General features: G+C 40.9%; 2 protein-coding genes across 7 annotated transcripts in view; one reads left to right on the forward strand and one right to left on the reverse strand.

Annotated features, from left to right (window-relative positions):
• myh10 (myosin, heavy chain 10, non-muscle) overlaps positions 1–8,033 on the forward strand; it is a 90,158-nt gene extending 82,125 nt beyond the window's left edge. For all 3 annotated transcript variants that reach the window (XM_084716232.1, XM_084716230.1, XM_084716231.1), the window contains 12 exons: positions 813–1,061; positions 1,155–1,367; positions 1,675–1,887; positions 2,034–2,195; positions 3,258–3,386; positions 3,573–3,661; positions 3,881–4,004; positions 4,160–4,249; positions 6,461–6,579; positions 6,795–6,903; positions 7,022–7,194; positions 7,860–8,033. In XM_084716232.1, the coding sequence (XP_084572358.1) occupies positions 813–1,061; positions 1,155–1,367; positions 1,675–1,887; positions 2,034–2,195; positions 3,258–3,386; positions 3,573–3,661; positions 3,881–4,004; positions 4,160–4,249; positions 6,461–6,579; positions 6,795–6,903; positions 7,022–7,194; positions 7,860–8,007 (1,818 nt within the window). In that variant the 3' untranslated portion in view covers positions 8,008–8,033. The remainder of the gene's footprint in view (positions 1–812; positions 1,062–1,154; positions 1,368–1,674; positions 1,888–2,033; positions 2,196–3,257; positions 3,387–3,572; positions 3,662–3,880; positions 4,005–4,159; positions 4,250–6,460; positions 6,580–6,794; positions 6,904–7,021; positions 7,195–7,859) is intronic.
• A 9,584-nt stretch (positions 8,034–17,617) lies between these two features.
• LOC146330711 (uncharacterized) overlaps positions 17,618–27,620 on the reverse strand; it is a 29,489-nt gene continuing 19,486 nt past the window's right edge. For 3 of the 4 annotated variants that reach the window (XM_084716234.1, XM_084716236.1, XM_084716233.1), the window contains 6 exons: positions 27,027–27,077; positions 26,854–26,896; positions 24,678–26,204; positions 24,370–24,577; positions 22,032–22,100; positions 17,618–18,915 (listed from right to left, as the gene is read on the reverse strand). In XM_084716234.1, coding sequence (XP_084572360.1) covers positions 18,869–18,915; positions 22,032–22,100; positions 24,370–24,577; positions 24,678–26,204; positions 26,854–26,896; positions 27,027–27,077 — 1,945 coding nt within the window. In that variant the 3' untranslated portion in view covers positions 17,618–18,868. The remainder of the gene's footprint in view (positions 18,916–22,031; positions 22,101–24,369; positions 24,578–24,677; positions 26,205–26,853; positions 26,897–27,026; positions 27,078–27,620) is intronic. The other variant, XM_084716235.1, reaches the window with a different exon arrangement.

Below are 27,620 nucleotides of genomic sequence, written 5' to 3' on the forward strand. Positions count from 1 at the left end.
CAGAAAAAAATCACATCTGAGAAGCTAAAATCAGAGAATTTTGACCTTTTTAAATTACAGAGTAAATAGTTGCAGATTAATTTAATAATTTATTAATAATCAATTAATAATTGCAACTCTAGACACATACATAGTCACAAACATATGAGGGCAGCACACCTTGCAGGCACTACTGATCCTCGCCTGCATGTCAGGAGAAGAGCCAAAAGTTTCCAGCTGTTCACCAGCTGTGAACACCTGTCATTCAGCATACAAACTGATGTAAAACTGTGAGGCCTTGCAGCAAATTAAAGACCCCATGAAGTGAAAATCTGACCACAGTTCAAGATGTGTAACTCCTGTTCACATTTCCTTGTTAATCTGAAACACACAGGTCTTTGCAGTAAAAGCACAGGATCATCATACACACTGCGGCATATGTTTTAAGATAAAAAGCTTCATTGTGCTCCCTATCATGTAAATCTGTGGTTCACACATTTCATTCCTCTTATAGAAGATCAGAGTGAGTCAGTCAGTTTAAACTTTCAAATCGAGATAAATGTAGATCACATCATGAAATAAAACACTAACCAAAAGATCATACGAATATTTTAAAATATTATGACGCCAGAAACTAAATACAAGAATACCTGTGTACTAGTAACAATATAAACTACAAAAACCTACCAGATGTGTTTTAAGTTGTTCCAGAAACTTTGTAGTGACCTACACTCAGCTGCCACCTCAGTAGGTAAACCCAGCTAACTGCCCCGTGATCCATCATCTTAAAATAAGGACATTTTATTCACTGATTAAAAATGTCCTCTCTGTAGCTGTTTGAGACAAAGAAGAAGCTGGAGGAGGACGTGGGAGCGATGGAGGGCCTGGAGGAGGTGAAGAGAAAACTCCAGAAGGACGTGGAGCTGATGAGCCAGCGTCTTGAGGAGAAAACCATGGCCATGGACAAGATGGAGAAGACCAAGAACCGCCTGCAGCAGGAGCTGGACGACCTAATGGTGGACCTGGACCACCAGAGACAGATCGTATCCAACCTGGAAAAGAAACAGAAGAAGTTCGATCAGGTAAACTGGGCCGACAAAATGTTTCTGAAACGACAGCTTGAGCTCAGAGGTGCGTCAGCATGTCGAAGATGATTATTTGTTTGTCTCCACCAGCTGCTGGCTGAGGAGAAAACCATCTCGGCTCGCTACGCTGAGGAGCGGGACCGCGCAGAGGCTGAGGCCAGAGAGAAGGAGACCAAAGCTCTGTCCATGGCCCGAGCTCTGGAGGAGGCGCTGGAGGCCAAAGAAGAACTAGAGAGGTTCAACAAGCAGCTCCGCGCTGAGATGGAAGATCTGATGAGCTCCAAGGATGACGTGGGAAAGAATGTGAGTGACCTTTGACCTCTTAAATGACACTGCTGCATGCTGAATAAAATCTTCTTTATGGATAAAGAAAATATCCCTTTTTATTGCGCCTGATGTGACTAGATTAAATGTTTCTGGATTTCATGTACAGGTGAAATTATATTGTAGCTCCACCTCGGGCAGTTTCATCATCCAGGAGGATTTTAACGTTATACAACACATTCAGACCTCAAAAATGTACTTTTCTTGTCTGAGAAGCTTCGATCTGTCCTTGTCCAGCTTGTTGTGCTGATGTAATGGTCTTCTCCTGATGCTGCGTACTGTACAGGTTCATGAACTGGAGAAGTCCAAGCGGACCCTGGAGCAGCAGGTGGAGGAGATGAGAACTCAGCTGGAGGAGCTGGAGGACGAGCTGCAGGCCACAGAGGACGCCAAACTGCGTCTGGAGGTCAACATGCAGGCCATGAAGGCCCAGTTTGACCGAGACCTGCAGGCCAGAGACGAGCAAGGAGAGGAGAAGAAGAGGACGCTGGTCAAACAGGTACACAGCTTGCACAGATGATGAACATTACGAAATGGCTCCATGTGCACTACTCATGCAATAAGCACATTTTAGTGTTTTTTCACTTTAGAATGACAAAATTATGATTACCTGACATGCTGTTGTGTGTTGTTTGACTCGTCCAGGTGCGTGAGATGGAGGCAGAGTTGGAGGACGAGAGGAAGCAGAGGACTCTGTCTGTTGCTGCCAAGAAGAAGCTGGAGATGGACCTGAGTGAGTTGGAGGGGCAGATCGAAGCAGCTAACAAAGGCAGAGACGAGGCCATCAAACAGCTCCGGAAACTACAGGTACACACTGACAGCATCACTTTACAGAGATTTACAGGTTTAAACACTGGCTGAATATAACTGTATATGAATACAAAGATTTGACATTCTGAGTCAATAAAATGTTGATGGTGCAGCACAAAAAAAGATTCATGTTAATGGATTATTCTTAATCTTCCTTCTGTTTGGAGAATCATCATCATGTCTCAAGTTCTGGAACCACAAACAGGAAGTGGAATTAAAAAAAAACATGAGTGTGTGGGTTACAGCTTGAGTCCCATTTTTTGGCTTATATTTATTTGCATTTTAGCAAACTGCCACCAAGTGTGATGAATTATTAGCATAACAGCATATATTTTTGTTTGTAATGTACTCATAGATGTACATGAAACTATCAGTGGATTTCTTTGATACTGATGAAAATGTGTCCATCCTCAGGCACGCTCTGGAGATCTTTCTATGATTTCTAAGCAGATTTATGGACGTTTATGCCCGGTTATCCTTGGAAAGTGTAACTCTGAATCCAAAAATGTTCTATGTCTGCATGTTCAGATTTCTTTTAGTTTTATTTTGTACAATTAAAACAACACACACAAAAAAGGCAAAGACGAGCAGGGAGAGGCAAAAACTCAGAGGGCTTGTTTGAAGCTTCCACCTAAATAAAAGTTTTACAAAGCTGTTAAGAACTCAAAAATACAGAAAAATACAAAAATAATACAGGTGGCAATGACAGACTGGCAGTGATAAAATATATTTGTTAACAACATGAAACAACGGTGATAATGTCCATTTAACAGCAGAATGTGAGTATGTGATGTGTAAGGGAGTGTGTGGGTGTGTGTTAGAGGCATATTTTATACTGAACAATAGTAAAAATGCATCACAATGAGCAATGCTAAGAACACATAGACATTACATGAGGAAAATCAGTTTCAAAACAGTTCTGATTCTGCCCTCAGGGTTCTAATATAATTTAAATGCCTCGATGAACAGTGTGTCAGACACTACTGACCATTCGGGTTGTTGGTTGTTGTCGATGTCTCTGCTTCATCAGCCTCTGTCCACTCTGTCTCTGCTCTGTAGGCTCAGATGAAGGACTATCAGAGGGAGCTGGAGGAGGCCAGAGCCTCCAGAGACGAGATCTTCACCCAGTCCAAGGAGAACGAGAAGAAGCTCAAGAGTCTAGAAGCTGAAATCCTGCAGCTCCAGGAGGTCTGATTCTAGATTTTATTTTCAGTTTCAAAAAAACATCGAATTGTCCAATACGCTTTGTTAAGTCTTTTATTCATGACGAGTGACAGAGTTCGATGATTGTTTGAGCCTGCGATGCACAATCTGTGTGAACAGACAAGCATTACTTATGACTTGTGTGTGTATGTGTGTGTTTGCGTTGTGTAGGACCATGCAGCGTCAGAGAGAGCCCGCCGACATGCTGAACAGGAGAGGGACGAGCTGGCTGATGAGATCTCCAACAGTGCTTCTGGAAAGTCAGTGTCACTTTGATTTATACTTTTTAAAAAAAATAAATAAATAACTGCTCCCATTATGTTCGACCAGGTGGCTGGTAGAATACAAAAGTCAAAAACTGTTGAAGTGGTATGCAGTGTTTTCTGGAGTCCAGTGAGGAAAGGATTTTTGTTTAAATCATCAGTGTCAATCAGTAGACGGAAGTCAAACTGAGATATATGAATAAAAATGTGTGTCAGGTCGTCGCTGCTGGAAGAGAAGAGGAGGCTGGAGGCTCGTATCGCCCAGCTGGAGGAGGAGCTGGAGGAGGAGCAGGGCAACATGGAGCTGCTCAACGACCGCTTCAGGAAGACCAACCTGCAGGTAAACTGACTGCACATCAGATAAAGGCCATAATCGTGTTCATGAAGCTGGTTCTGACAGTTTGTTTCTTAAACTGTTCAAACTCTCCACACATCTCTCGTCACCCGTCTCTCTCTCTCTCGTCCCTCTCTCACCGCCCTCTCTCTCTTTCTCAGGTCGACAGCCTGAACGCTGAGTTGGCCGGAGAGCGCAGCACCGCACAGAAGAGTGAGAACGCTCGGCAACAGATGGAGAGGCAGAACAAGGTCTTGTATAGCTTGTTAAATACATTAGCATAGATGAATGTGTGCTTAAGGTACATAAAGGGGTTTGATAAAACAAGAGGAAAAGCTCATTACCCATCAGGCATTGTATAGATGTTGAATATCGGCCGTTCAAAACACCTGAACTATGTGCAGATATCAGGATTTTTGCATCAGCGAGCTTTGTCTTCATGCATCTGTTTTTCACTGAGAGATTAATTCATGTGTTGAACAGAAAGATAACTTATAACAACCTCATCTTTAAATAAATACATAAATTTGGGGTGCGAGAAATCTTAAATGTACAGTTCATCCCAAAATCAAAACACATTTTCTCTCTCGTCTCTAGTGCGATTTATCCATGTAAATAGTTTTGGTGTGAGTTGCAGAGTATCAGCGGTAGAGATGCCTGCCTCCCGAGATGGCACAGATTTTGGTGCTGAAAAAGCCAAACAATACATTTGAATTTCCAGAAATCATGCCCCAGTTACTCAAGATAACCCACACGCCTTGTCTGGACCTTGTTGTGAGTTGTCAGATACCAGAACTTTAAGCTTCAGTACAGTACTAGTATGAATTAACAATCCTTTATACCCTATTTTATGTGCCCAGAACTTTTTTTTTTCTTTTTGCTGTGGTATCAAATTGACAACCTGCACACAGGGCTGCTAGTGAAAAAGTCTTCAATGAGCACTTAGAATCAAAAGTACCAAAACTACACTGCGTGCCAAATTATTATGCAAGTGATCTTTTCTTAAAAATCTGGACGACTGCTGTTCAGAAAAAAATAGTGTTTTAGTATGATGTGTTTAAGGCCTTGTGCTTTAACAAAACTCTTTTTGTTTGAATCTACAAACCTAATATCCTTTATCACAGACCATGTGTATATAAGTGTGCCACATTATTACGCAAGTCCTATTCAACTTTGACCATATGTAAGGAAAGTGACCTGACCAAAAAGGAAAAGTCAGATTGTCAAGAGTCTGAGCACAAGGGAATCTACCAATGACAAGAAATTGTAGCGTGATCACTGAACCATAAAAAGATATGTCCAAAATAGTCTGTTCCTTTGAAAGGAAAGGAGAGAAACACTTTGTTTGAAATGTTTCAAAGACATTAAAAGTTTTATTTTGTATACAATTGTATAAACTATTTTTTGTTGAAGTTTGAATACAGTTGTAGAAAATATTTTCAATCAATAAAATGTTTAAAAGGTACCTTTTTATTTTTCATAAGTTATATTCTCTTATCACCAACTTGCAGAATAATGTGGCACACTCATTTCTGCAGATTCTGCATTAATTTAAAAATACAGCCTACAATACTTTGATAAGCATATTAACTACATATTTGAAGAAATATATTCACTATCTGACTTCTTAATAAATTTGAAAATGACTGTTAACATAGTTATTAAAATATTCACAAAAATGCAACTTGCATAATAATTTGGCACACAGTGTATAAAAGAAAAGTACATATTGAATATTAGTTTATTGTTTTTAAGCATGTGGTGTTGAAAAAGTATCAGTACTTTGATACTTTTGACAACCTTTCTTTGTACCAGACAGCCGTATCAGAAGGAAGCGTGCATCTGCTCACGGGTGAGAGGATCGTGCTTGTGACCACATGGGATGTAAACATTATTGGCATCCTACTCAGCTGAATTGGAGCCTCCCAACCATGAGTAGATGCACACTGCCTTCTGCACAGTGATACAGTTGGAGTCGGGTAGACAGAAAGTAGTTCCTACATGAAACGGCTCACAACAGGGTCTGTGGATTATCTTGAGTAACTGGGTCATGGTTTTTAGAAACAAAGACAGGTGTTGAGTTTTTCAAATGGATTTTTTTGGTGCTTTGAGCCCCATCGAGTTCCAATATATCGGAGAGAAGTCAGACATCTGTACAGCTGAAACTCTGCAGCTCACACCAAAACTACTTAGATGGATAAAGAGCACTACAGCTGAGAGGGAAGGTATGTAAGTTTGATTTTGGGGTGAACTGTAGACATTTAGTTTAACATCTTTCCTGCCTTGACTTTGTATTTGTTATTTACTAACTTAGTTATTTTGTTAAGGCTTTTTGTGTCCTCTGTTGTTGGTTTGCTGTTCTCATCAGTTGCACTTTTACTGGTAGGGATTACATTGAATGAAAAGTATTTATCACCATAATTACTGCTGATGATCCTAACAGTTGAATGTTATAAACTCAGGATTTGAAAGCCAAACTGGCAGAGCTGGAGGGGACTGTGAAATCAAAGTTTAAGGCGTCAATCACTGCCCTGGAGGCCAAGATCCTACAGCTGGAGGAGCAGCTGGAGCAGGAAGCAAAGTAAGTGACAAGAGGAGTATGTATTCTCACTCTTGTGGTGACACATGGTTGGGATGTAAAAGTTCACTGAAGATCACTTTAAGACATTTAAGTTGGCAGATGGTGTTAGTGAGAGCCCTGTGTGAAAGATTTACGCCTTTTTACATTAGGTTGGACAAAACACTGAGCACAGATGGTAACGAGCTCTTTTCTTACCTTCTGTTTGAAACTTCCAGGGAGAGAGCAGCAGCCAACAAAATCGTCCGCCGCACGGAGAAAAAACTGAAGGAGGTGATGATGCAGGTGGAGGATGAGCGTCGTCATGCCGACCAGTACAAGGAGCAGGTATCGACTCACGAGAAGCAAAGTGGCACATGTGATTCAAGGTTCATTTTCACTGAGGACGGATATTCAGCCCACGACCTCTCACTTGTCTCTGTCTGTCTCTCCGTCCTCCTGTCAGATGGAGAAAGCCAACTCCCGTATGAAGCAGCTGAAGCGTCAGCTGGAGGAGGCGGAGGAGGAGGCCACCAGGGCCAACGCCTCCCGCAGGAAGCTGCAGAGGGAGCTGGACGACGCCACCGAGGCCAGCGAGGGTCTCACCCGGGAGGTCAACTCCCTCAAGAACCGCCTCAGGTAGGAAAAAAGAATATATGTGATCATCAACACAACCATGCAGCACAATTCTGATACATCTGTCTAAACGTTCGAGCAGTTTTAAGGCTCACTTTACTGGTTAAAGGACAATTTTGACTTTTTGAGAAATGTAAGTTAGCATACAGATATGATGGGATCAGTCCTCTCTAAGTGTGCTGCTAGATCCATGAGACAATTAGTTTATCTTAAAAAGACCGTAAACAGTCTGACTCTGTCCAAAGTTCAGGAATATGTGTACCAACATTTCTAATGTTGAATTTGTTTCATCCATACACAAACAGAAATGTCAAAGCAACAAGTTAGGGGGAGGTTTAATGAATTATAGAAGAAATTATTAAAATAATTTAAAAATTGCAACCTTTTTGCAATTTTCATTTGTTCCTGCAGTCTCAGTCACTAAAATAATGACTAGCTGCAACCCTACAGAGAGCCAGTATATTTGTCCAATCAGCCACCTGTAGGATTAAACGCTCCAAACATGTTAAACCCAGGTGTGTGAACTGGAACTGGTCCCGTTTCATGTTGGTGAAAAAAGGCCTAAATCAGTAAGAAAGATAATTGGTAGATGTCTAAAAAAAAAGTTGAACTACTCCTTAAAGCAGCAGAGGTTTAACGTCTCAGTGTCCCTCTGTTGTGTCTGTCAGGCGCGGTGGTCCAGTCAGCAGCTTCTCCTCCAGCCGTTCAGGCCGCCGCAACCTCAACCTGGATGGTGCCTCCATCGACATGTCGGACGACGACGCCGACAGCCGCGCCGGCGACTTCAACGAGACGCAGACCCCCAACGCCGAGTAAACGCAGCCACCCTCTCACCCCCCCCCCCCCTCGCCTTGTCACTCTCCCCCTTCACCTCCACCTCATCCATCCTCGGCGTCACAGACATCTTTATTCGTTTCGAACCACCGACCGGACAAAAGATGGGAGCTGTTTTTTTTGGTCCCGGCGGGCGGAGTGCGCCTGGCAGCTCGCCTCTGCTCTTTTTCTATCAGTTAACACTGCAGGGAAACTCCAGCGCCCCCCTCCCCGAAGAAAAGCCTCCGGTCCTGGAGAGTCACGGGGGCAAACAAAGGACGATTCTGCCTTACTCTGCTCTCCTCTGGCAAGCTGCTAGTCCTGGCTCGACTCTCAGCCATGTATCATCTCAGCATCATAACCTAACACCGCCCCCTCCCCTCCCTGCTCCCTCCCTCCGCCCCTCAGGCGTGAAGTTATCTGCTCAGCTTATTGAGAAAGTTCGCATAGGTGCAAAGTGCTTTTTCTACATATGAAACTGTGCGTGTGTGGTGTAGGTGGAGGCTGTGAGGTGTACACACAACTATTACGTAACGTATGTGAATGCACTCCATGACTGGAAATGCAGGACTACAAGGAAACGTGTCTCACTCTGGTGTTGTTCTAAGTGTTCTGCTCACTCGTCGTGTAAAAAGCCATCTCATCGTCGACACACTCGCTCCTCTCAGTGTTCAGACCGACCGTCCTCTCAAAACGCCTCCACCCCTCAAGTTCACCGCGGCGTCCGGACGGCCGCGCCGCCTGCTTTAGTTGCATGAGTCTCCTCTGATGTACAGACTGTCCGTTCAGCTTCTACACTGCAGCACTACAGGAACGACTAACATCTCGGGACATGCAATAGAAAAACTCTGATTGAAAGTGTTTTACTGTGAACAAAAAGGTATTTTATTTCCTCTGTTGCTTCATCTCAGCGTTAGTGGAGGAGTGTGTAGCTGGGTTTAACTGGGAAGCTCATCATTGGGTTCTGAAGTAAACTGTCCTCCTCAGTGGAGCCCGAGTCGCACACGATGCTGGAAAAACGCACCAAACTGCACAGGAAGAATTTTAAACTGGAAACCAACAGGGAGCTCTTACTGGAAGCACTACAGTGGCGCTCGGTCCACGTTTTCAATGTGACACTAAGTAGGTAAGACACGTAGTTTGATTAGAAATGGAGACAGATTGAAAATAGTCATCTTCTCGCTACATCTCAGTGTTTGTGCCGAGCCCCGGTTTGTATTATCATCACATGTGAGACACAGAGCTAAAACATGAGCGTCTCTGAAGTCTGATTATCTGCCGATCTAACTGCTGCCCTGAAAACATTTCCAAAACACTCACACTCTTCTGACCATCTGGATGAGAAAAATATTCAGTTTGTTGCGCAAAAAAAAAAAAAAGATTTGAAGCTTTTAAGCCAGCATTAGGGGTGTCACAATTCTCCAAATCCGTAATTTGATTTGACTTTCAATTTTAAAATGACGTTCATCATTTCAGTTTTTTTTTTTTTTTATTTAGCACTGACTAGGACAGAAAAATACTGTGAAGATTCAGCCTCTTGACTTGATCCTTGACATCGGAGTCATTAACATACTCAGAGTTGCAAACCAGCCACAAAATTCAGGGCTGGATGTTGTTCAGAATATGTACTGATGCTTCAGTACTGGTTCCCAAATGATGCGTCTTTTTGAAAAAATGAATTAAAAGAAAATGAAATGACACATTACTGTACAATTACTGACTTTAAAGGAAGAAGCCGTTTACAGACCTGGGAGCAGCAGGAGAAACTAGTTTTACTCAGTACTTCATCAGTTTCTTCTTTTTAGTTCGCTTATCCAGCTTGAGTAAAGTATCTGTACAGCATTGGACTAAATAAAAAACTAAGAAGAACTATCAAAATGATTGACATTTTGTATGGAATGAGGTCATTACTCAAATAATATTACAGCAGTTTGGTCTGTGTCATAAAAATATTGAAGTTTGGTTTTCAGCTCTAGTGGAAGTAAAAAGAAGTGAGTTCATCAGAGCTCCTCATCTGCTTGAGGTTTGCAGCTCGATGCAGAACACACCTGAAAGAGACTGTATCATGGTTGCATTGTGGGTAATTTAGATGGTAGGTTTTGACAACAAAGAATGCAGTAAATAAAATTCATACCTCTTTCTCTGCTGCATCAATTTTGTTGTTCAAAACTCTCCGTCCAGAGCTGGACACTGGAGGATTGGTGGTTTGCGCTAAAAAGTTAAAAGAAAGAAGAAAAATGTGTAAGTATGCAGCAGACAGAATATTTCTTCATCCAGATGGTCAGAGGAGTCAGGTTTTCAAACACCTTCAGGACAGCGGCTCTGTATTCATTTCCCTGTCGCTCTGTGACTTGAATGTAAAGTTGTCACATGATAATGATGAGCAGACTGGAGCTGGTTTGTGACAGGATTTTGTGAGTTGAAGCCTGAACTCTTCAGACTACCGACAGACCTGATCAAGCACTTAGTATTCACAGGTTGTCTGAATTTTTTTTATTTTTCTTTACTTTCCTCGCAAATTTTAGCCTGAGTTCCCTTAACAGCCTCATTTTAATCTGATGGTGAAGTCCAGTTCAACCACTGCAGTGTGACACACCAGAGTAATCCATCCATCAACTCTCATTTTAGTCAGTCTTTTCTTTTATTTTGGACGTGCAGATGAGGATGCTTGTCTGCTCCTTTGCCCTCCTCCTCAAAAGTTAACAGTATGTTTCTTTAAAAGTGCCTTAGACACTAAATAAGAACATAAATGGGCAAAGATTCATTACAGATGTGAAAAACCCTGAAGAGGTGAAACCGGTACACCAAGGAGAAACTCAACACTTAATCGTCTCGTCTTTCTTTCGCATTTTTGCTGTGCTTCATATCATATCGGCTGTGTACCTCTGTGTTCATAATAACCTGTCTGGGTCAGGATCAGTACTCCTCTATGATTAATAACCACAGGAGAAGCGGAGCCCTGTGCAGCCGCGTTTCCTAAAATCATGTCCGTCTGCGCCAGATGTTTCCGGCTCAGTACTGAAGTGATTTTGGGAAGTGATGCGCTGCACTGGATTTCATTTGGTTGGAAGCTTTATCATCCACACGTAGTTAACTCATTTTTATTTGATCGTTATTATTATTATTATCCAGCTGGCTGTTGACAACCAGGCGTTCAACTGCAAATACTCCCATCATATTATTTCTTGTATACCTGTATTTCTAGACGGTAATTTTTTTTGTTTTGTTTGTTTTTGTAAAAGGAAAATAAAGCATATTCATTGTAGCTGTAGACTTGTTTCTTTGGGGTGGAACTTCTTTGTCTTTCCATTATTTTATTATATTATAGATTTTGACTCGTCTGTGTGTTAATTTTTGCTCCAGGTTTCTTGTAACGTGCAAGAATATTTCATTCTTAATATTTATATCTAATACTGAATATTTTTCCTCAAGTCAGTTTGTAGAATGTCTTAAAAGTCTGAAAAATAGTTAAAATTAAAGCATATTCCATCCACATGATTAAAATTAATATTCTATATATTTAATATGTTGAAAAATTCCTGATTTAAGAGAATCTCCTGTTTCTACTCATATACACCCAACATTATTTTAATAGTTGAAATGAACTGATCCTGTTTGTCAGTTATTTAAATCCTGTGTTGATTTAAATGATTGACTGGAAATTAGTGAGTATTAAATAATCATGATCAGAATATGCAAATAAAGTTCATATGAGCAGCTGGGAAACAATATACGTTGATTGTTGTGGATTTAAAGAAAATCTAAACTATTTGTTGCAGTTGCATTTCTAACATTTTAGATGTGATGATGGAGGCTTTGAGCAGCTGGACATTTTTTGGTTTAGGAACCCTTTAATGTTCTTGAAATAAAAGTGCTGGAGTTAGAATCATGATTTCAGCAACTAATACAACATTTAGGCTAATTTAAATTCTAAAATATCAAAGTGCACAAAACGTTTGCACACTTTGTGTGCAAGAGTCGGTTTACTTTTTTATTATCGACCTGTTGACCTGTCTTCTGCACTTGTGACAGTCTGATTGCAGGAGCAGAAGACAGTTTGAGTCGTTTATATTTTAGCTTCCTAACAGGCAAAAACATTTTGTCTTGTTCTCACATTTTTTGCTCACTACATAATTCCATATTTCATAGTGTTAATTTCTCTAATATTAATCTACAATATAGAAAAATAAAAGGAAGGAAGATTTAAAAAAGGACAAAGCTGTGTCCAGCCTGGTCTCCTTTGGTAGGTCTCTATAGACTAAATCAGAAATAATCAGATTAATTAATAGTGGAAATAATAATCAGTTGCAGCATAAGTTTCATGTTCTTGTCACATTCAATCTTTTATCTCCAGGACAGTGTGGTGTACACAGTGGACTTGACTGAAAAGATCATTCTGATCATTTTGTTTATATGTATCATGCTAAACATTTCCTCATAAAATACCAAAAGCATCAATGAATTGATTCTACAAACAAGTATTGTATATCCAAAAACTATGAAAAACACAAAGAGTGAATGAGCTGCTGTGTTCTGCTGGGTCACATGTTCCTTCAGTACAATAAACATGAGCCCTTCAGTCCAGCCCGCAGATCAAACACCATCCTGATGCTCTAAATACTCACCAGAGCAGAGATCCTCAACCTTTTCAAGTCACAACCCCACAGAAAAATTAGGTTAACATTCACAACCCCTCCAGTCTGCCAGTGACGGATCAGGAACCACTGTAGAACACATGACAGTCACATGATATCAGCTTTAGAGGTGGTGGGATGTAAAACACTGCTTCCTGGCTCTTGTCCCATGCTGCCTGCTGTATCTTATTCTCCACAACTGTCTGGGTAACCCCAGAAATGATCTCACAACATCCTGACCTCCAGGTTGAGAACCACAGCACTCGAGCATCAAACATGTTGTAATCCACTGCTGAAAATAGTCCCCAAGAAATACCACATTTACTCCAGACTGAGAAAATTAACCAAAAACTTCAGGTCCCTGCTGTTTTACAGATGACCTTGCCTTTCTTTAAAATACAATTTTAATCTGACCAGTTTAGAGGAGCAAGTCGATCAGCTGTTTATAACTGAGTTTTCTGTCAATGTAAAGTTCAGCCTGTTGTCCTGAAGACAAAAGTCCACTGCTCTGAAGGAACACACTGGACAGCAGTGAGGCAGTCACTCATCATCTAGAGGTGGGAGTCTCTGGATGTCTCACGATTCAATGATAAAATGATCCTCAATGCATCAAAATGTTAAACTTTAAAGCTGTGGGGTGTATTTATCTGCAGCTGCTCTCGATCAGCCATCCTCACCAAAACTCAAGAAGCAGCCTAATTTAGAAATAAACATGATGCATATGATACACGGAGGGTGGATCATTTTGTCTGATTTGATTCAGAATCTATATTTAACGGAATAGAAATTGGGGCACATTTTTCAGTCTCTTGTTCCAGTTTCCCTGAAATACAATATGAAACATAACTGGTGATTAAATGCTTTTTATTTTTAAAAAAGTTAACTGCATTAATGAATGAATGAATTAATCAATTTGAACAAATCCTACAGTCCCCTGTCTGTATGTCAATAAAAAAAATGAGGGTTAGACCTTTTGAGAAGATGAAGTATATCTCCCTGTTAACAGCTGAGTTTCACCCTCTTCACTGTCACCCTCATGTTTACTGATGTTAACTGGCATTTGTGAATTAATGCAGAATCTGCATCACGATGCCTTTAAAAATCAAGTATATCCCTCCACCTCTATCATCATCCAAACTCCATTAATATTTTCCTCAGTTTAAGTTAAACATCCACACTTTCTACAAGATTATTAATGTTAATTAATTCATGCCAATTAATTAATTTCATACAACTCATTAACACACAATCATTTGAAAAAGATCCTGCAACAGACATTCAGAACATTAAGTCCAGTCTGGAATGGAAAATTCAAAGGACACTGTGGCTGCAGTGTTCATCTCAAGTGTACTAAGTATTTTGACATAACACGTGTCCTTGATCTTTAATGACACATTTATCATTTATTACAGATTTCTCCTTTAAAGATTTACTTCTTTGCCTCTTCAGAAGGAAGCAGTGAGCTTTAAGCTGAGGGCAACAGACAGATTCAGGAAGTGGACTAACTTATTGTTGGTTTTGGTGTTTTAATGGTACTTGAAGGATGAGGCTGGTGTTGTTGGACATTTTTCTTTTTCTGAGCTGAGGTTACCTGGTGTATTTGTCTGGACCAAAAGTAGGAGTGAGGACGTGGTCTTACCTGCTGGGTGACTGATGAACCCCGGGGTCCCGGCCTGCGGAAAAACTGCACTTCATTTAAATGTTGAAGGTTTATGAGTCACAGGAGTTGGAACCAAAATAAAACGGCACCAGAAGAGACCGAAGCCTCCTTCAACACTCACATCCTCTGATACACAGGTGTTTTCATTTCACCTGATGACCACCTCATCAGGGCAGCCAATGAATGAAAAGTAATTTAATGAGGTGTGAGCAGGGGGCCAGTGAGCTCCATGGTGTTAATGGATGAGAGCTGCCATACGTCACATCCCACAACCATGGGTGAAAACAAGGCCTTGTAAAGTGTGTCTGTGTCAAACACGTCATCACAGGTTGGCTAATAATGATCATGAGTAAAGGACACGTGTGCCGATTGTGTCTGTGGATCAAAGTGAATCAGAAAAGTCTTAGTGACGGTGGAACTGAAGATGTTACTGTGAAAAAACATGTTGCCACCATAAAACAGCTGTTTTTAGAATAGAGTTTGGTTCAACAGTAACAGAACAGCATAATAAAGAGTCTTAATGATATAAAAAGTGAAAGATGTCTGAAATACACTACCTTAAGATTCAATGTATGTAAAGGACAACATTTCTTTTCTTTTTTCCAATGTACCAGTCAAATTAGAATAGCTGTTTTCACACAAAAAGGGGCGGAGCATGACACAGAGCAAGGTACCCTAATGGAAAAATACATGTTCACAACTTCCATGTTCAGTGAAAAAAAAAAAGTCCAGCAGAGTCGTCATGAAAACCACCTGTTTTGTTTAATTTTATAATTGACACACAAAAATAATCTACAAAAGACCAAATTAAGTAACCAGTTAACCACGAAATGTCATTTTGATCCTCCCCCAACCCCGAAGAAAGCACGACTTAGAAGATGTCACCCACTGCTCCAGTCACATGACCTCACAATGACATCCTGAACAACCACACGATGACACTCATGGGTTCACATGTGGGAGGAAAATGTCAGAATAATCACATACACACACACACACACACACACACACACACTGACCAGCAACACCCCATCTAATACATGTGAGCTACAGAACAATCTTTGGCGCCGTTCTTGGTGCAGCTGGTCAGTCAGACACACATGGAGGAGGGTGGGGAACTAGTCGGGGGAGGACAGTCAGAGACTCAGGAAGAACAGTTTTGTTAACGGAGGTATTCAGTCAGAGGGAAGGTTTCTCTAAACGTGTGTTCAGACAGACGCACAGGGAATTTTAGTAGCTTTTGAGCACAATTTGTGTTTATTCTCCTTAAACAGCCAGTGAACCAGCTGAGCTGAAAACTGTTTGTTATTCTACACTAGTCTCTTTCTTCTGCATCCTCTTGAACAATGGAAAAAACATTTGTTATTCCGACTCGGGAGTTTTCAGGCGCTGTTACAAGTACAGCTGCAATGATCAATCGATCAAAAGAAAATGACCAACTACTTTCATCAGCAATTAAAGGAGCAGTGTGGAGGATTTAGTGGCAACTTGCATTCATCTCACCCTGTGACAGCTGTGAAACTCACACAAAACAGGAAAGGCTGCATCCAGAGCCAGAGTTTGGTTTGTCCCTTCTGGACTACTGTAGAAACATGGAGGTGCAACATGGTGACCTCTGTGGAAGAAGACCCGCCCCCTCTGTAGATATAAAGAGCTCGCTGTAAGGTAACTAAAATACTATGATTCTTATTTTCATGTGTTTATACAATAAAGAAAACACACTCATGAATATTATTGTTCATATCTGCCACATTCTGCCAATAAATAACATTTTTTTGCTTGTAAAACTGAAATGAGTAGGATTGTGTCAAACATTTGCTGGTTTCAGCTTCTTAAATGTGAAGATCTGCAGCTTTTCTTTGTCCAACCAACAGTCCAAAACCCAAAGACTCTTCATTCACTGTCAGAAATGACAAAGGAACCCATTTGAAGACGTCAATTTCAGCTCTGAGAATTTGTGATGAACATTTTCACTTTTTTTTCAACATTTTAAAGACTAAATGATTAATTGTGAAAATAATCTGCAGATTTATAGATGATGAAAATGATCATTAGTTTGAAGCCCTCATAGTGTAAAGTCACAGCATATGAACAGTTTAAATTAGCTTCTTTTCTTCTATTCTATATTTGTAGTAGTTGGTGTTAGTGTTAATACTGGATTGGATTTGGGTGCCCCATCATTTTTTGTTTTTTTTTTTTCTGCCAAGACTGTTTACTGCTTAGTCCCACCTGACTGTGCTGTGACAGCGAGTGGAGATCTCAGCAGTTGGGAAAAGTCTGTCAACCCATGTAAAAGGTCAAAAAGTCTGTTTTCAGTGTTTTCAGTCACAGTGTGTTTAAGTTTAGGCAACAAAACTAGTTGGAAAAAAACATTTGGGTTAAAATAGACCCTTTCACAATGTTCACCACTTGTTAAAAGTAGGGCTGAATAGTTAATCAAAATTTTATTAAAATCACAACATGGTCTACTGCAATTTTCAGATCACAGAAGGTTGCAACATTTGATAAAACCCAATTTTTATTTGTAAAATGATTGTGGTGCTGCAGAGACATGCTGACCTACACATTAAACTACAGACTGAAGAAAACATCTTTGTAGGGTTGCAAATAATGATCATTTTCATTATCAATTCATCTGTCAGTCATTTTTAGGATTAATCGATCAGTTGTTTGGTCCATAAAATGTCAGAAAATGTTGATCAGTATGTCCTGAAGTCCAAGATGACGTCCTCAAATGTCTTGTTTTGTCCACAACTCAAAGATTCAGTTTGCTGTCAGAGAGGAGTAATAAAAAGAGAAAATATTCACATTTGAGGACCTGAAATCAGAGAATCTGGACAATTTTCATAAACAAATGGAAAAAAAAAACAGATCCAAACTGATTAATCAATAAGTTGCCAACTATTATTGATTATCAGAATAATTACAAAGTAATTTAATTACTTTGCACCTATTTTGATAATCGATTAATCAACAAATCAATGCAGTTCTACACTGTTTGATATTGCTATTGTGTTATGATTTGCAATATTACCAGTCAAAATAATCTCAATTAGATATTTTTTCAAAGCACACTAGTTCTAGCCAATCACAGCACAGTGGGGCGGGACTAGGAGGAATATACTTGGAAAAGAAAATGACACATCAGAGCCAGTCATGAATGTTTTTTCACTCCACTACTTGTAATTACAGTTTAAACCATTTGACTTGAACGCAGCACAAGCATGACTTTTTCTGAGGTTGAAACGTTTTAAACTTCACACCCGCTTCGGGCACCTTGGGGTGAACTCACATCTGATCTCGTCTTTCCGATGACAAACACTCTGCTTCTAAAATCCCCTTCATGTTCTGTCTGAACACACACAGGAAAAAAAGGAGTCTCAAGTGACAGAAGAACATCTACAAACATTCACAACTCCAGAAATGCACTGACAAGTTGAGTAGAGGTTGAAAGCCAAGCGACGACTTGCACTTTTGCATTGAGCGTTTTACAGTCCTGCATAGATCTTTTTCATACTTTTTCAATATAAACTAAGGCGTTGTGTTATATTAAGTTGGTTTGAGTCAATAAGCAGAGAAAGTAAATAAAAATATGAACTCAAAAAAACAAAAAACACATTTCAAGTAGGCTACAATCTTGACGTTTCTCCCCTCTCTCACAGGCGGCTCCTCTCTCTGGAGGAGGAGCCCAAAACTTTTTCAATTCAAGTCTTTTTTCCAGAAAAGGTCCAGTGTGATTAAACAGCACCAAGAACACACTGAGCAAGAGAGGGGCATCAAACTTACACTCGCTCATTATTGTGAAAAGGGGAAACACGTCCTTATCCATTCATACAGAATCATCTGGAAAGAAATTAACAGTATATTGTGTTTTTATATGTACACACACACACAAATCAACCTCACTGCGCGCTCACTCTCTCTCTCTCTCTCTCTCTCACACACACTCACATCATAACTTGGTTTTGTCCCTGTGTAAATTACAAATAATTTATCAATATTAATTTAAGCTACTACTTAACAGTCATTTGTGGGAGCAGAGGTGACCAACAATAAAATTTCTACGGACACGACGATTCCCACATCTGAGACAAAAGACAGAAAAATAAAAATTCATTACTCAGTCTGTTTTTCTTTTTTCTTTTTGTACTGCTAGAACAAGAGTCCTGTGATTCCACATAAGCTTAAATACAAATTATATTACGTAGCGTACCACTACTCTCATCTGTACCACCACCTCGCTCACACTCATTCCACAGTGATCAAGGTCGGTCGTTATGTAAACATGTTGACAAAAATAAAAAGAAGCCCAACAAAAAAAAAAAAAAAAGACGTTTTCTCGTCGTCATTCACGCCGTCTTGTTCTCATACCCGGTTCATTAGAAAATTAAATTAATTCATCATTGCCACTTGTAGCGAGGATAAACTTGATTTTCCTTTAGGTCCGTTTTTAAAAGAGGCAGTGGAGCCCCGCCCCCTTATTACCACATCGCCGCGTCAGTCAATCAAAGTGAAGATTCCTATTGGTGGGTGTGTCCAGGAGGCTATGATGTCACCTTGCTGTTATTGGTCAGTGGGATTTCCTCTTCATGTCTCCACCCTGGCTTTGGTTCGCATCTGAGTGGAGAGGAGAGAGATCATTACAGTGTGGAGGAGAGAGAATCATCTGTCAGGGTCAGCTGCTCTGACCTGCTCTGTCAGACGTCAACCATCAAACCCACCTTTTCAGTCCTCCTGAAGAGGTGGGTCTTGGAGCGGCTCAAAACAAACTCTGGTGTGGTGGTGTTTGTTTGTGGTGTGAAAGCAAATGAACCAACAACAGGATTTTATGATAGAAGATGTGATTTTACTAAAGTGCTACTAAATTTATCAGCTGATTGTTAAATCTTCTCTGAAGGCGATTGGATAAGTGATATGACATGTACAGCCTATATTTCTGAAATTCATTTAGTAACAGGTAAGTACTTCTGCACAGGTATTTTCTCTGATTAACAGGCCAAAAGCTGTTTAAACTCTGTGTGCTGTCTGATTAAAAAGTGTGTGACAGCGATCCCACAGGAAAACAACTGAATGAACTGAACGGGGGAAAACAAAAATCTTGGTGCTTCCTTCTTATTCTTTTCTTCTCCTCCCAACACTTCTGTAAACTCAATATATAAAGATCTACGGTCGGGCTGTCAGACGCAGCCCTGCAGCGCACAGTGTCCTTTAAGTTACAAGACGCCTCCTTTTCTTCCTGTTTCTATCTGTCAGTCATTATTCGTAACATCCTGCAATTTGCTAAATAATGCCAGTAACTGGTTATTTCTTTGTGAGCTTAAACATTCGCATCTGAAGCATTAAAGTACTGTGTAAACCTCCGTCACTCACAGGAATTTAATTTTCCTACATGGATCCTGTTGATGTGCTGTTGATGCAGGATGACAATCACCAAAAGCTTTCCAATCTTTGAGTTATCAGTCTATAAAACTTGATGTTTAGTCCTCATGGTTCATTTGTAAAAAAGTCAATGTGAAAATGAACTGCACCAGGACTACAATGCAACAATGCTTCTTTTTTTTTTTGGTTCCGAGCTGAACTACAGGAGTAAAAAAAAAAAAAACCACCCTGAATAATGCTCACAGTAAATTGCATACACCTCCTCACACATTAATACACTTGTGTGTGCATTTACTAATAGCTAAAACATGGATGATATCACAATTCAAAGAAAAAGTAAGTTGTCTTAAATTGCCTTTTCTGTATTGCTTTTAAATACATTTACATTTGTGCAACTAGAAAGCTGCTTTGGCCTGGTGGCCTGTGAGGCCAGTGCTGAAAAATAATAGTATCCATCCCTGGTTTTATTATTTATTTGGTTATGTGGCTTTTTCTCTACATGCACATGAATTGTGCTTGTTTATATGTGTATATGCTGTAGGCTTGGGCAGCATCTATTTTTTCATACCTCCCTGATATTTCACGAGTACATGACGGTATTCATGTGAAAAAACAGAAGTCATTGCAGCGTACATGACATTTTCTAGATTAAAATGCTTTGTGTCTCATATGCAGTTAGGCTTCTTAGACGAGTCTTGCTGGGTCTAAATACTTACGGCCAATAGATGAATGAATTCGTAGGAAATAAGCACCTTTATTCCATAATGCTTGCTAAATGGCATTTGGCTGAACAGAGACTTACAGATGCTGCTTTTACAGCTGGAATAAATGATCACAAAATAAAGTTACATGTGGCAATATAGTCATGATTCCATTTAGTTATATTAAATTAAGCAGAAGTGACAAGCCAATTAGTTATTTTCTACCTCCAAATAATTCTTTTGACTCAGTTCCCTACTGTACTAAATTAATTGCTTTTTACGTTTACTTTCCCTCGATAACAAAAAAAAGCAACTTCTAGTTTCACATAACTGTATTCATGATAACAGTACTGAAAATCAAACCTTTGGGATTTCTAAATACCCTGAAATACTGTAATACCTTGATACCACCCAAGCCTAAGATGGTGTATGTTTGATCAACAGTGAGTTGACTGTGTTTCTCTGTTGGTTTATTGATGATAAAAAATGAATAAAACTTCTTTCTGAATCTTCAGAACAAAAATGCCAATTATAAGTTTGCGGTGATCAGACATAGTGCCTGATCTGGAGTTTTTCCACCAGAGAGAACTGACAAGTTCATTTTTCAACTGTAAAATGTAAAGAGCTCATTCTAATGTAACAAATAAACAACTATTCTTATTTTCTGGTGTTTATACAATAATGAAAACATAATTGTGAATGGATATTATGTTAAATTTCTGACATATTCTGCCAATAAATCCCCCTAATCTAATCTACACACTTGAACAATAAGTAGTGTTAAATAGCGGTGAGCATAGAGTTCATAATATTGAATAACCTACTGGGTAAAGTAGAGGAACTCAAGCAGCACATTTTGCAGCAGAAACATTAAGTCAGTGAGCCGACAGTAAGTTCTGCTACAACTTAAGATAGTTAAACTACTAGATTGAGGATTAATATTTGTTCACAGGTGTGAGGCCTGATTTGAGTAGGTTTACTGCAGAAAGACAGCTTATCGTCAAACCATCTTAATTATAATATTCAGTGTAGAATTTGAAGTTCATCACTGGTGCAACAGGCTGGAGGAGACGTTAAACTGACTGCTGCAACACTGTCAAAAAGGATGAGTTGTGTTTGAGTTTGTGTCTCCTGGTTTAGATGTTCAGGTGGTTCTTTGACTCGAGTGTCATGAATCATCCAGGTGAGACTGGACTGTGAGCTCTAAGTCTCTGTTTAAAACTACAGACGTTTGTGATAAACACAATTTCAAACCACATTTCCCTGAGACATCAGCTTCCAAATGCGTTTCCTTTTTCATAATTCAGACGCTCAAATCCCACACTGCAGTTTCATATGTTAATTAGACGGCTGCTCTCATATCAAAGAACCATCTGCACAAGTGAATCCTCGCTGCGTATTCTGCAAACGAGTGAAAAAAAACAACTAGAGACTTCAGCAGCTTTACAACATGCGTCTACAGTGCTACAGCTACAGAGGACAAAGCAGAGGCATGCCAAACACCAAATATACTGAAGCAAGCAGAAAGTTGGAGAGCAAACAACAGTGCGGCTGAGCAGAGGACGACAGGTCGACTTGACACAGACAGATGGAGACAGAGAGAGAGAGGAAGGAGAGAGAGGGAGGACGGAGTGGAGGAGGAATGCAGATTACCTGAGAAAGCAAGCTGCAAGTGAGGAGGTAGGGCAGCCTGCGACCCTGACTGGAGACTCTTATACAGATCTGAGGAGAGATGGAGGGAAGATGAGAGGGGAGAAGGCAACAACAACAACAACAACAATAAAGGGGGAATATGGTGATGATGATGAAGGGTGAAGGAGGGGAGGGGGAGTGTTAAAATGGGAGAGCAGCAACAAAAGAGAGGAGAGGATCAAAGTGAAGTGGTAGCGAGGCACCCGAGTACAAAAGGTTGAGATGACAGAGACGGACACAAAAGATGGAGAGAACAAAAGAGGGAGACGTTGGTTTATAAAAGAACATGGAGAGGGGGTCACAGCGAGAGACTTGGAGCACAGCAGAGGTGCTGCTGGTGCACTTCAGTCTCAGATCACACAAACACACAGAAAGTGAACATACAGAGGCTGGAATTAAAATAAAGATTAGAATGTTAATGACTAAAAATGATCTGTTTTAGTTCCCTGTTTTTTTCTTATATCTATCCTATGTCTGTCTTCCATGAGCAGGGGTGGGTATCAATACTGGTGCTGCTTGTCAGTACTATTACTGACATTACTCAGCATAATTTACTGCAAAAAATCAAGACATGACATGAAAAGATGTAAAAAGATTCAGTGGTTATTTTATTATTACTTTTTTTGCAGGAATAAGTTAAATAAGTTAAACATTAAACATTTTAATCAATGTATTTATGAAGGATAACATAAAAGTATCTAAGGCTGCAACAATTAATTATCAAATTAATTGCCAACTATTTTTATAATTGGTTATTTTTTAGGAAAAAAGTTGTTAAAGCTTTTTAAATGTGAGTACTGTCTGATTTCTGTACTCCTCTATGACAGTAAATAGAATATATTTGGGTTGTGGGAAAAAGATGTTACCTGGAGCTTCGAGAAACACTGATCAACATTTTTCACCATTTTTTGATACATTATAGATCTAACAACTAACTGAGTAAATGGAAAAAGTAATTGGCAGATTAATCAACAATTAAAATGATCATTAGTTGCAGCCCTGGCAGCATCATTTGTCCAGGATATTTCAGTACTAACCAGTCAGGTAGTGGTTCAGTGCTGACACTTGATACTCATCTCCATGAAGCAGTAAATCTGCTTCAAACAGGGTTGAACGATTTGAAGAAGATATGAAGAGGTAGTTTGCAAAAACAGATTGTTTCATTTGTATTAATTTTCCAAAATCATGTGCTTTTGGTTTGTTTGAGAGAGCTGCAGGGAATATCACTTCAAACAGGTGTTGGATTACTGAATTTAAGAGTGACATTTAACTGTTTTTGTAAAACAACTATTCATATCTAATTGCTGCTGCTGTTTCTGAAAAATGTTGCATTTATGATTTAAGGTGTTTTGTTACCAGTTTAAAGACCTGTAATGCTTGTCTATGCAGTATTATACAAAGTAAGTTTCTACCAAGCACAGACAAACTTATTTCTCTATGAAAAGAAAAGAAAAAACAGAATGATAAATTGCTTGTTGTTCTGGACCAGGCTTTTTCCGAACCATTTCATCATTTTAACTTACAGGTAAATTTAGTGAGTTAACCTGCTTCGCTACAGCTGAGTATATTTGTGAATTATAGTCATCTTTACAGATGACCCGAGTCAATTTCTTCTTCTCATTTCCAGTAAATGTTTGACAGCTTGAAATATCTAAATTAATATCAAATTGTATTCTTTCTGATTGCATTTTTGATACAAGAGTCATTACCTGTAGTGTATTTTAATCTGTATGATCAGTGATAATACTAATCATTTAAATATAGCAGTGCAAAATTAAAATTCTATTCTATTCTATGTACACTACATGTGTTTTAATTCACAGCTCGAAATAGTCCCAAACACATGCACTGTTAACTTCCTTTTGAGTATGTAAAACTATTTAAAACTAGTGTCCAGCTATTACAGGACATTTATTATTATTTTAATGAGATCTATATTACTAGAAATTAATTATTGTGCACTCAAGACTTAAAAAAAAAAGAAACTATACTTTAAAAACATGTCTACATTTTCAGAATGAATCAAAAGGCTTGGGGTTAGTACCACAGAGGGAAGTCAGAGAGTACTGAGAGTTGACACATTGCTGGTTTTGGTCTTTTTATGGAATGTATTGACAGTAAAACATAATAAATCACCAAAAACAATTGAATAAAGAAGTTCCCAGCTGTTCCTGCTCAGCTGCCTATGTTCTGTGTCTTTAAATGTTGCTGAATGTGTTTCTGAAAAGGTCAAAGACAAGTGTTTCCCCTTGAATTATTTTGTTTTTGGGTTCTTAAAACCTGCGCTGTGTCCACTCACCCATTAGGTCGCTCTGTGCTAGGGGGTATCCTGAGTTGGAGCTGGGGGCTGAGCCCATGCCAGCAGCCCCTGGGGCTCCTGGAGGGCTGAAATTGAGCAGCGGGGGGAACTGGAAGGGCAGCGAGACAGGCACCAGGCCTCCTAACATCCCAAAGCCCAGAGGCAGAGCAGAGGGGCTGCCCAGGAGAGAAGTGCCTGCTGTTGATACCTGAACAAACAGGATGAAAAGAAAACACAGATGAGTTTGTTCAAGCTCAGAACAAAACATGCTTTTTATACAATATTGTTCTTGTTCCCAACAAATGAACCTGTGAGAGGTGTGACGTTGTCGAGGACGTGGTCAAAGTTCCTGAAGCCGCCCAACCGTTTCCTGCCTTTGAGCTCTGGTTAGCCCCACCCACCATCCTCTGCCTCTGCCCGTGATTGGCTGAGACTGAAGGTGCAGCAGACGAGGGAGTCTGGTCAGCTGACACAGCTCCCTTGCTGTTGGTGGAGTTGTTGATGATGCTACTGTTGCTTGTGGTGGACTGAGTTTTCTGGCCTCCTGTGAAGCCAACCTGCGTCTGCTTGACCTGCCCGCCGCTGCCGCCGCCACCCGACACGCTGAACGGGGACCGAAAGGTTTTGGGGGTTTTGGGGGAGTACTGGTGTTGTTGCTGCTGTTGGCTGGAGATCATCTGGTGGGAGAGCGGGTGCGAGGGCGAGGGCGAAGACGATGGGGAGGGGGAGGAGGATGGAGGCGGGGTGGGCGCTGGAGGCCGTGGGGTGAGCTTGATGATGGGGGAGGAGTTGCTGCTGTGGGAGGACTTGGTGAGGGTGGCCTGCATTGGTGTGATGAAGTTGGGCTGGTGGTGGTGTGTGTGAGATTTACCTTGTGATGAGTGTGAGCTGTGGGGAGTGTGGGACGGCGAGGACGCCACTGGGGAGGGGGGGCAGAAGGATTGTAGGCTGGGGTGGGCGGTAGAGTTGGAGCGCGACTGGGAGGAGGGCGACGAGGAAGGTGTGATGCTGCTGCTCACGGCGCTGCCGTTGCTGCTGATGCCGCCAACTTTGGCACTGCTCTTGGTGAGTCCTTGAGGGGCTCCCATTGTTCCCAGCATCCCCACCGGGCTGACGAAGCCCTTCTGATGGGGGGGCAGCAGAGGGGAAGCCGTGGGAGGAGGTCGCTGCTTCGGAGGCGACGGGGAGGGGTGTGGATGCATCTTGCCACTCCCGCCCATCACCGAGCTTGGCCTGTGATTGGGTGATGCCATAGTAATGAGTCTCTGAGTCTGGGTTTGGCCCACGGAGCCGGATCCTTTGATCGGGCCGTAGGGGCCATTTGCAGTCCTGGAGGCCAGTGACAGGCCCGCTGCCTGCACACGAGCCATGGAGGCGCCAACGGGAGGCGAGGAAGAGGAGGTAGAAGAGGAGGTTGGTAGCGTTGTTGTCGTTAAGTTCCCAGCAGACGCCGCTGCCAGCTGAGCCGTTTCCACCTTTGTCAGGGAATGTTGCTGCACTGTGGACGCGACCGAGGCAGACAGCTGAGAGGCCGAGGGGTAGTGAGGGGTGACTGGGGGAGGAGAGGAGGTTGGGATTTGCAGGGGTGGAGGGGACAAGGGGCTGTCCGAGGGGCCCAGGCCCTTGGATGCGTTGCTGAGGAGGGCCAGAGCGTGGGAGATGGAGTCCAGAGAGGGGGCGGTCAGATCCTCGTCCAGAGAGTCCGACAGACAGATAGGCTCTGACGGCGACGAGGATGAGACAGGCTGGCGGCTGGAGGTCAGAGCAGAGGTGGAGGTGGGCAGAGACGTGGTGGAGGTCAGGGTGAGAGGTGGTTTGTGGATCCAAAGACCCTCCTAAAGAACAGGAGACACATGGAGACTGTCAGAAACCTGCTCAGCTGCTGCTGATGTGAAATGTTCTGTTTGAATCTTGGATGGTACGTTTGCTCTAAAATAAATACAAATGACTGCACTTAAAGATTTTCTAATGCTTCCAACATGACCTTTTACCAACTGGTCCTGCCAGGCTGTGTTATATCATGAAATGTTTTGTTGCTCTGATTGGATGTAGGTCTAACCAGAGGCATTTTGGTCCACACTTTTTATTAACTGAATTGGGAGGTATGTCAGGATAGCAGGAATTTGGGCTGTGAAAATGCTAGATGTACCACATGAGCTGTTACAGGTAGTTTCACCTCTCTCTTTGTGTTTCCTTCTGTCTGTCTTTATTTGTTCACATTGGCCACGATTATTTGAGTACCAGCTTTGAGTTACAAAGATTAATTACAGCCTCCAGCATCAGTCATATGAATTGAAATGAAGGATTAATAGCAACTGTGTCTTCAGAACTGAGCAAATGTGATGGTAGCAGCCAAAACGCATTATGAGGCAGCATTATATTGTTGTTTCATGATAAATACTGTTTGAATACTGTATCAACTGTGCTGCAAAAATCAGCTGGATATTTTTAAATATAAAGTACAAGATCTGAGCTATAACTCACCTTGGCTTTGGCCTTGGGCCCAGGCACCATTCTCCTCTTGACTCTGTATGGAAAAATGCCAGCAAACATTCAGACTTTTCTATTTACATTTTTGCATTCAGGCCGAGTCTAAGATAAATCCCTGAGTAGTTATTGAGGAAACACGAGCTGTGTGAGATAAAGTAAATACTCACAGGTTTCCAGTGAGGTGACTGTGAACGGAAAGACTCTCCTTCAACAAAATCCTGAGCAGAGGAAAAACACAGCGATAAGGAACAGTGGTAATGCCAGAGGACCAGAATGGCTGGATTAATGTCAGGTTACATTTCTCAAGCAATTTCTTAAAGTCACCAGCGTTACAAGAACATCACTGTCATGATTTTCCAGTTACAACTAACACATCATTACTGATCTGAGATATCAAGTAGGAGAAAAATAGAGACACCTGCAAGAAAGTCAAACTTTTCTTTGTGTTTGGTTGCTAACAGGCAGCAGAATAATTATGCAGAGATACTAATTGACCCAAACAAAAGAATACAATGTGGGAATTAAAGTTGGAAGTGTTCTTTCTTTACTATTCCCACAAGAGGATGGGTTTAAAAAATGTGCCCGACCTCCCAACTTCAAACACTACTGCACTTGTGCTATTTTAGGTTGATTTTCTAAGAAGAGAATCCTCTACAATATCAGTTACCACCAACACACATAATAACAGCATGCCCACAGAGACACACTGGGAGTGTGAAGACTGACTAAAAAACAATAAAGTCAGTGAAAATCAAAAAGAT

This window comes from Lutjanus erythropterus, chromosome 3 (genome assembly GCF_056507025.1).
Source record: "Lutjanus erythropterus isolate fLutEry1 chromosome 3, fLutEry1.hap2, whole genome shotgun sequence".
NCBI classification, from domain to species: domain Eukaryota; kingdom Metazoa; phylum Chordata; class Actinopteri; order Lutjaniformes; family Lutjanidae; genus Lutjanus; species Lutjanus erythropterus.